At 39.4% G+C, this 10209-nt stretch overlaps 1 protein-coding gene across 1 annotated transcript in view; it reads left to right on the top strand.

Moving 5' to 3' along the window:
- Nucleotides 1–2336: 2336 nt before the first annotated feature.
- The window catches only part of Ipo7 (importin 7), a 59449-nt gene continuing 51576 nt past the window's right edge, over nucleotides 2337–10209 (top strand). The window contains exon 1 of the mRNA XM_003465690.5: nucleotides 2337–2585. Within this exon, the coding sequence (XP_003465738.1) occupies nucleotides 2502–2585 (84 nt within the window). The 5' untranslated portion in view covers nucleotides 2337–2501. The remainder of the gene's footprint in view (nucleotides 2586–10209) is intronic.

The raw sequence follows: 10209 nt of genomic DNA, 5'->3' as shown, positions 1-10209 counted from the left end.
CCTGCCTTAGTCTCCAAGTAAGCTATTTTAATATGATTGCAGGATTCAAAATAAAATTACCTATTGGCAGGTTAAGGGTTTGACTCAGTGGTAGAATGTTTGCCAGAATGTACAAGGCCCCGATTTCAAAATTCAGCATTGCAAAAGCAAAACAAAACTTAGAAACTATACAAACACAGAAAAACAAATTAATTGTTGGCCTGGCTAGGGATTTAATTCAGTGGTAGAGCATTTATGTAGGATGTGAGAAGCACTAGGTTTGATATCCAACACTGAAAAAAATTATTTTCCTAGGTCTAAGCAACTAATAGTTGGAAAATGAAAATTCAAAATATTACTAGAAATAGCATAAAAAGTGTGAAATGTTTAGTAATACATAATAAAATATATGTAATGTCCATGTAGTAAAAACTAACAATATTACTAAGAGAAAAAAAATTTTTGGTCTTTTTGAGACAGTTCAGGCTGGCCTTGAACTCACTTTGTAGCCCAGACTGGCCATCCTCCTATCACACTCATCAGTGCTTGGGATTACAGGCATGTGACACTATACCTGGTACTAAAAGTAATTTTAAAAGTTATAAATGTAGCTCAGCAGCTGCCTGACAAGCTCAAGGCCCTGAGTTCAATTCCCAGTATCAAAAAAAGAAAAAAAGCTATATATATATACATATATACCATGTTTATGGATCAAAGCATTTAGTGTTGTTAAATGTTAATTTTACCTGAGTCATATCTAAAGATAATAGTTATCAAATTGTTAACAGATTTTTAAATTAGAAATTAGGTAAAGGTAAGAATGGTACATTCTTGTAGTCCTGGCTACTCAGAAGGCTGAGGTAGCAATATTGCAATTTTGAGGTCAGGTTGAACAATTTAGTGAGATCTTGTCTCAAAATAAAAAAGGACTAAGAATATAACTCAGTGGCAAATGTGAAGGGTTGTATTCAAACCCCAACACTGCAAAAATGAATAAAATTTGCTCAGCATGATGGTGTACAAGTATAATTCTAGCACTTGGTAGGCTGAGGCAGAAGGATCCAGGAGTTCGAGGTCAACCTGGGCTACATAAGTGAGTTCAAGGACAGCCTGCACTAAAACGGGGGACCCTATCTCAAAAAAAAAAGAAAAGAGAGAGAGACAGAGACAGAAACAGAGACAGAGACAGAGAGAGACACACACAGAGAGAGAAGTATGAAAATAAAGCCCAAGCTTCCAATTGTGGCTCACCCACTTGAAGTGATTATTAGTTCATTAACTCTTTCCTTCATTCGTTTACTAAAATCTTTATTGAACTGCTAGACATTCAAGCTTTGTGGAAGGGAGAATGCAAAGGTGAATAAATCATCATGTTTGTTGTTTAAGGCCTTCAGACTGAGGAGTGGGGGAGAGACAGAAATTTGTATCACTGTGCTGGGGATTTTGCTCAGTGCCTTAAGTGCCTACCTGACAAGTGTGAGATTGTGAGGTTGTTTGATTTCTAGTACTAAAAAAAAACAAAAAGAAGCCTCATAAATGGGATTACTAAGTTAAAGAATATATATATATATATATATGAAAAAAATACGTTTATTATGTATAAAAGTAAATTTTTAAATTTATTTTTGGTGTGTGTGTGGTTTTTTTTTTTGTTTGTTTTTGTTTTTCTTTCTCGTTACCAGGGATCAAACCCAGGACTGCCTGCTTGTGAGGCAGGCGTTTATGCCGCTGAGCTAAATCCCCAGCCCCAGTTTTTGGTTTTTTGAGACAGCCTAGCCTTGAATTCACGCTGTACCCCAGGCTGGCCTCGAACTTGCAGTGCTCCTCTTGTCTCAGCCTCCCAGGTGCTGGAATTGCAGGTATGTGGCACCACACCCCCTGAATACATGTATTCTTTATGCTTTTTTTTTTTTTTTTTTTTTTTTTTTTTTTTGTCTTTTTCGGTACCGGGGATCGAACTCACGACTGCCTGCGTGCAAGGCAGGCACTTATGCCGCTGAACTAAATTCCCAGCCTTTTTTTTTTTTTTTTTTTTTGAGACAGGTCTCACAATATAGTTCTGGCTGGCCTCGAAACTTACATTTTACGTCATTTAGAAATATGACTCAAATTAGTTTTTAAAACGTGTCCTTCAACTACACAGCTACTTTGCATTCAATCCATTTAGCCATGTTATAAGGAATTTTCGTAATTGATTGTCTTCATTTTTTTGCCATGTTTGAATGCTTGCATGTTTTTCCTTTTTGAGCAGCATAACTGTGAGAGCCAGCCACGTGAACTAGGACAGTGCCGACTGCCGACTACATCTCCCAATGTGCTCCGCGGCCACGCAGACAGGAAGTGTCCGCAGCATCTCCCGCCTCCACGCCGAGGCGAAGAGGTTCTATCCGGGGCCTTGGCGCTTCTCTTTCCTTTCGCGCCGGTAGCCGCTGCGGAGTGCGGCGGGTCCATGTGCGCAGTGACTGGCGCTATTTCTAGCCCACTAGTACCCGTGCCCCGGGTTTGACCGAGTCCGCGCCGCGATGGACCCTAACACCATTATCGAGGCCCTGCGGGGCACCATGGACCCAGCCCTGCGCGAGGCCGCAGAGCGCCAGCTCAATGAAGTAAGAACGCTCCAGGTGGCGGCGGCGGCGGCGGCGGCAGGCGGGAGGGATGTGGCAGGCCGAGTCCTCTCGGCGTGGCCAGAGTCGTGGACTGGCTTCGCCAGAGGGCCCTGTTGAACGGGTGGGGCGGAGACCTGACGGCCGTGCCACGCCGGGGCGCCTCGGTGTGGCGTGGTTGTGGTGGCTGCCGCAAAGGCTTCCTTTGCGTCGTGTCCTGAGCTGGGCCTCTGCCCGGTCGGGGCGAGGCAGGCGTAACGGGCTGGACACATGGTCGGCTCGGGTGGCCTGCCGCTCACCCTTTGGCTCCCTCCCAGCTGGTTCCTCGGGACCTGGAGGGGGCGAAACTCATTGGGAGGTGTATCATACGTTTCGAAGACCAGTCTTGCCGGCGCCAGCTTTGGAGGGGCTTCTTGGAATGCAGACTGGTCCGCGGCGGGTGCGCCTGTCAGCCTTGTCACTTCGCTAGGCTGATCAGTGGCCTGCCTGTCGGACACACAACTTCCTTCTGGCCGGCGAGCTGCTAAGGAACGCTTTCCGAGAACAGCCTGCGCCTCCCTGGGAGGGGAAGGGGTAGTGCGGGTTATAGTAGAGTCTGATCCCTGCTTTTCTACTGTCCCAATGCCACTGTTGGGAGGCGGGGTGATGTAGTGGAAAGGGTCAGGTGAAGAGCGCTGTTCTAGGTATAGCTACACCAACTGGTTTCTGGAGTGACCTTGGGTAAGTTGCTTAACCTCTTGATCATGAATTTTTCCCATTCATAAAATTAGGACACGGGTTGCTGTGATGGGTCAAGTGAAATAGTGTAAGTACACGAGTGCCTTGAAACGTGCTAAGCTTCCGATCATTTCAGGTACTGCATTTGCTGAGGATTGGTTTCTTTTCGCATACATTTTGAGGAGCACCCTGCAAAAATAACTTTATTATATGAGCATTTTATTGTACTATTTTCATCATCACTCTTTGCTTCTAAATTTGTGTAGTTAGAGTCATTGTAACTTTAAGGCAATTAATGCTGTATTTGGGTATATTCCTGAATCGGCCGATTAGTAGTGAGGTCAACTGTATATTTTTTAAAGAAGCCCCAGTTTAAAGAAATTAAGTTCCTGTTCCAGTTAACTGGTATTTATTGGGTTATCAGCAGTGGTAATACTACTGAGTGATCAACATCAATATAGCACCTGTAATCTCTGCACTTGACAGGCGGAGGCAGGAGAATCACTGTGAGTTCTAAGCCAGACTGTGCTACATAGTGATTTCAAAGCCAGTCTGAACTACAAAGGGAAATCGTGTCTCAAAAAACAAAAACAGGTTGTGGGTTTTAGCTCAGCGGCACAACGCCTTCCTGGCAAGCTTGAGGCCCTGGGTTCAATTCCCACTACCAAAACAAAACAAAAACAAATACTAATACACAATATCGGTCCATACGTCTGTATAATATATAGTTCCCTGACCTCAAGGAACTTTCATTCCAAGACCACTTAAGATGGATTAAGTTTAGAATTATTTCAAAATAAAAAGATTTGTAAATGATAATCAGTATACTAAATGATGTTTGCATACTTAAATTCTCAGAGCACCTTGGGAGGATACTAGATACTAGCAGTGAGTTGAAACAAATTCCTACTTTGAGCTGTCACCGTTTGTTTTGGACACAAATTTCGTTGAATATTACTTTGCTTGTGAAATAGTACAGTAATTCAGGTAAAAGCCTAAAAGTTTAGGCATAGTGGTTTCTACCATGGCTGCTCTAAAATAGTGCATATACTCACATGCAATCATTTTAAAAATTAATACTTGAAAAAGTTGAGTCTTTCTCCAAAATTGGAAAAACCATACTACCTACAAATTTAAAATTTATTTATTCTACAAGCAGGTACTGCTGGTCTAGTTATATATTCTAACATCTTAGAGACAGGGTTGAGTTTGGTTTTGTTTCTTGAGACAGGGCTTCACCACGCATTTGGCTGGCCTTGAGCTCCTGCCTCAGCCTTCCAAGTACTGGCATTAAAGGCATTTGCCACCATGCCCTATATTATCACCACTTTTTATTTCATTTTAATACATTGTTTCCTTCCTCCTTAGTTTTTTCTGTGTGTGTGTGTGTGTGTGTGTGTGACAAAATCTTGATTTTCTTTTCTTAACAAAACTCTGATTTAGGAAATAGGTTCCAGATGAGTTTGTAGAAGGTTGAATATAGTAATGAGGAAGTCACATTTTATTTTTGGGAGGCTTTGCTTTTGAGAAGATTAGGTGGTCATTTTGTACGTTTTGTTCCATTGCAGTTGGATTTTGAATCATTTAGTGAAAGAAAAAATTGACATTTGAATGAATCTCTTCATTAAATGAAGTAATACTGATGTAAAAATAGCAAATGCTTTTGAAATATGGTGTAGACCGTTTCAAAACAAAACAGAATCCTGGCCACAGAGTCTTTGTACTTAACTATTACATCTGCTTGGGACTTCTTTTAATACAGTTCCTTCCTGACTTGTTCTCTTTCTTAAATCTCTGTTTAAACATCTCCATAATCCTGAAGAGTTCCCTGACAATCACACACTCCCTGTCTCCACTTGTTTGCACTGATTTATAATATTTTTTTCTTTTTCCCAGTTTTTTGAGACAGGATCTTACTATGTAGTTTAGGCTTCAATCTCAGTTATATTCCTGCCTCAACCTCCCAAGCGCTTGGATTACAGGCATGCACCACCAAGTCTGGCCACTGTGTTTTGGTAGACATTTTCTTTCTTTTTTTAATTAGATTTTATTGACGTTTTAAATGTACATAATGATCACATTCATCAGAGAATTTGTGCCTATACATGATATTACCTGGGGTTTTTTCCTCATTTTCCTACCCTGCCTTTAACCTTCTTCCCCTTCCCATTTATGAGAGTGGTAGATATTTTTAAACTATGTCTGACTTAGTTTTCTGCTGATTTATTCTGTAATATGTTATATAATTCAATACCCTTTTTTACTTTTTGAACCACCATTATAATTTTGGAATGCATTCTGATGTGGTGGTGCACACCTGTAATTCCAGCACCTGGGAGACTAAGGCAGAAGGAGGATCACCATGAGTTTGAGGCCAACCTGGGCTGCATAATGAACTCCAGCCTGAACTATTCAGCAAGACTGTCTTTTTTGCTGGGGAGGTACTGGAATTCAAACTCTCGGCCTCACATTTGCCAGGCAGGTGTCCTGCTGCTGAGCTGTATTCTCAGCCCAAGACTTCGTTTTAAAAAGATTTTAATTTTGTAACTTATTACTGCATCTTATTTGTAAATATCTTCATGTAGTAAACTTTGCTTTTTAATGTAAACAATTAAAAGGTATAAGTGGTTTTGGAAATAACTAAAAGCCCTTTAGATATTGATTTTTTTATTATTATTATTTTTAAGGAAAAGTTCTGTATAAATCCTCTAGGTATCTATAGAGGATTGGTTTCAGGACCCTGGAGGCTACACAGGGCTCTCATATAAAATGGGGTAGTATTTGCATATAACCTAAATATTATCTCCCTATACTTTCCTCTCTTTTTTAATGCTCGAGATGAAACTTGGGGTCTCCTGCTTCATTGTAACACTGTGTTACACCCCCAGCTCCTCTATACTTTGTACAACGTAAATGTCACATGAATAGTTGTGACACTGTATGGTTTAGGAAATAATGGCAATCTGTACATGTTGAATACATATGCACCAGATGCGGGACCCCTTCCCTCCCCTATATTTTCTTTATGCATTTTGTTGAAGATGTGAAATCTCCAGGTGTCACTGTGCTTTTCTAAATAATGAAAATAGAAATGGTATCTAAAATTAGGAAAGTGTTTGGTTTAAGTCTATCTCAGTCTGCTAGCTTAGTGTACATTTCAGCAGAACACTTAGATTGTTAGTAGGTAGGTAGAAATATTGTCAGATGAAAATTGTAGGCATAGTCCCTGTCATATAATAGGCTCCTAATATTTGTTGAATGAAGAAACAACTTGGAAAATAAAATATTGAGAATACTCATTTTTGAAGTTTTAAAATAGATTTGTGTTACAGTGATTTGTCATTTCCTTTAAAGTACTTTGTGGTCTATAACGTGTCATTTGGTATTAACTCAGTGAATTATGAGAGCTTATGTTCTGTTTGGTCTTCAGAATATGAAAACTGTCCTTTCCTACACATAGGTACACACATACTCAGAAATTCTTGTTTATTTTTTTTCCGCCCCACCCCGAAATAATTGTTTATTCATTTGTAAGAGAAGAATAAGACATTTGAGAAGTGTACAGATTACCATGAAACAACCATCCCTTAGCTTGTAAGTGGAAATCTTCCTATATACAAGCCTTCGCTCATACTGCTTAAATATAGTTAAGTTCTCATCTCTTTGTAACTAGAGTTTTCCTTTGCGTGTCTGTTATTAAGCACCAGAATAAGTGTGTGGTATCTTTGTTTTTCTTTTGGAAAGAGAGTCTTGCTATGTAAATACAGGCAGGCCTCCAACTTGAGGTGATATTGTGTCAATCTGCTGCATGCTGGGACTACAGGTCGGGGCCACCAAAACCTAAAATCTCTTTAAGCTGATCAGAAATACCATTTTCTCCAGAAAACTGTACCTATTTTATTTACAGTTTATGTTACCTTTCTTTAATCTTTTGTGATACTGGTGAGCCACATCTTTTCAAAGTCAATCTTATATTCTCTTTTACATTTTTGAGTATTTCAAATAAGTAATTTGAAACTGTTACTGTAAAACTTTTTTGAACTAATTTATCTCTAGTAGAAATAAGATCTTTAGATCAAAATCTATTTTTTCAAAGACCTGGAATTATTAGCTATTAAATCTCTGACTTTGAGTCTGATGTGATAACTGCATCAAAAGTCTTCCTTTTATACTTTAGCTAAGAAAAATGGGCTACATAGAATTTAGAAGGCTTAACCTAGGTGTCATTTGGGGGATGTTACTTATGCCCCCAGGTCCTAAACTTAATGTGCTATGTAGGTTAAAGTCAAATAGCCCCATCACTGTTGAGATTATTAGGTGTGTGACTTTCTCTCCCACCCCCCCCCCCTTCATTTTCTTTTTTCTTCCTCTTCCCCTGGTCTACCCCCTCCCCTCATCTCCTCTTTTCCTTCTAGGATCTTGCTTTGTAGTTTAGGCTGGCCTTCAACTCACTATGTATGTGTAGCTCAGGCTGGACTCCAATGGGTACTCCTCCTTTCTCAGCCTCCAGAGTGCTGGGATTACACTACCATGCCTGGTTTACTTCGATATTTCTTTTATTAAAGGATTTCCCAATTGCTGTAATGTAGATCAGTGGAAAAGTGCTCCACTAATGAGTTACAGGGCGTGGTGAGGCAATCCTAGCACTTGGTGGCTGAGGCAGAAGGATCAGGATCACTTCAAGGTCAAGCCTGAACTACAAAGTAAGACTCCTCAAAAAGAAAAATCAGAAGTTTTGCTGAAATCTTAAGATGATAGGTTTGGAAAAGTGCAAAATAATGGCATATCTGTAGGGCAGTTTGGTGTGTCTAGAAAATTATGCAGACTATTTGAGGATATAGTTTATGGTTTTGGAAAATCAGAGTTGTCTGTAGTTTGAGTGTGTAACATTCTTTAACCAGGAATGTTTAGAAGTAGATACTGTTCAGATTTGGGAAAGGGAGAGTCTCTGAATACTTTGGCTACTAGACAGGAAGTTTAGTGACAGCATGTTGAAGATGTAAGGTCGCTGGGCAGAGTGGCACATACTTGTAATCCAAGCACTTGGGAGACCGAGGCTGGAGAATTTCTTGAGAGTTTCAGGCCAGCTTGAACTACAAATAGTGAGACCAAGTCTCAATAAATAAATAAATAAATAAATAAATAAATAAACTGAAAAATAATACTGGATCAATATTATTAAGAAAGCAATCTTTAGGTGTAGTGAATGAACATGAAATTTCATTTACTGTAATACATTGGTAAGTCTAATTTAAAGTAAGTTTGGTGTTGTTGTTTTTGTTTTTGTTTTGTTTTTTTGAGAGAGGGTCTCACTGCATAGCCCAGGCTGGCCTTGAACTCAGTGCAGTCCTCCTGCCTTAACCTCTCAAGTGCTGGAATTACAGGCATTCATCTCCATGTCTGGCCAGAAAGTTGTAATACAAAGGAAAAAGAATGTAGGTCAGAGGTTTGGGTTGAACTAGAGGGCTAAATTTTGGGCCATGCCGTTTTGGGTACTTTCAGAAAGCAGAAAAATAACTATGCCGTGAGTGGCAGTGCCCACCTATAATCCCAGCACTCTGGAGGCCAAGGCAGAAGGATTTGAGTTGGAGACCAGCACCGGCTACAAAGTGACCAGCATAGCAAGACCCTGTCTCCAGAAGAGAGACAGAGACAGAGATTGAGCCATAAAAGCAGGAGAGAAACCTAGAAAAGAAAATTTCAAGTAAGAAGGGTAGATGTGGTTTAATTTTTTTTTACATGAATATCTTTTAAGTTTTCTGCTAAAGAGCCTGAATTACTTTTGCAGTATTTAAGTATTAGAAAAGGAAAAGGAGTGTTGACATTTCTGAGAGATTAAAGCAAACTGAAGACTTTATGGAGTAGGGGAAGCAATTTCTGATTATAGGGCTAGCAAGTAAAATGCTAGCACACCAGTAGGATTTAGATTGTAAACTAAAAGTTAGTGTAATCCGGGAAATACTGGTGTGGTTATGTGTTTCTGTCCCTTCCATAGCATTAAGTAGGCCTGTTTGGAGCACATAGTAAGCAAAGTGGGAAGTGCTTCTGGATTAGTAATTGAGGGGGGTAGGTTTTTCAGTCATAATACTTTTGCCTGTTATAATATTTTTTTATTCATCATAATTGTGGGCTTTTGTTTTTGTTTTGGATTGAACCCAGGGCCTTTCCATTGAGCTACATCCTCAGCTGTTACTTATTTTTATATTGAGACAAGGTCTCCCTAAATTGCTCAGACTGGGTTGAAGTTTGTATTTCTCCTGCCTCAGTCCCCCAGACTGAGACATGTGATACTACATGACACTACGTGGACATGTGACACTACCTGGAGTTCTAATAAACTCTTATAACAACTCATTACTTTTCCTACTTAAAATCTTCTCATCTCTGCGTTTAAATCATTTAGGGTCAAACTTGATATTTAATTGCTTTGTTCAATTATAATTTATCTTTCAGCATAATCTTTATTAACATAATCTTAAAGTGATCTTTTTCCTTCATTGTATCTGGTAATTGTAAGAACTGAATAAAGAGTGGAGTTAAAGGAGATAGGAAGTGGGAGTTGAGACTGTTGAATTTTGATGAGTGGAATTGATGATGAATTAATTCGTAAATAGATACCAGATAAATGAGAAAATACAAAATCGGAAAGGTGGCTTTATCTTATGACTAACAGTGTTTAAACTTGAGTGGCATTAGGAGTTTTATATGTGTATGTATGCCCTAATAAATGGTATATAATGACTTACTTGTTTCAGTCCACTGGTTCTCTGACTGCCAGGATCTGAGACTTTGAAGAGGGGCTGGGCCTATAATTAGTGCCAGCATCCTGAAGTTACATTTGTACTTTGACTCACATAACAGAATAAGTAAATAAATAATAAAAACTATAGTATTTTCAGAGGATGACATT

This window comes from Cavia porcellus, unplaced genomic scaffold (genome assembly GCF_034190915.1).
Source record: "Cavia porcellus strain 051 isolate PalLab524CR breed Dunkin Hartley unplaced genomic scaffold, mCavPor4.1 scaffold_6, whole genome shotgun sequence".
NCBI classification, from domain to species: Eukaryota; Metazoa; Chordata; class Mammalia; order Rodentia; family Caviidae; genus Cavia; species Cavia porcellus.
Note: the sequence above shows the minus strand (reverse complement) of the source record. Positions and strands in the feature narration are given on the sequence as shown.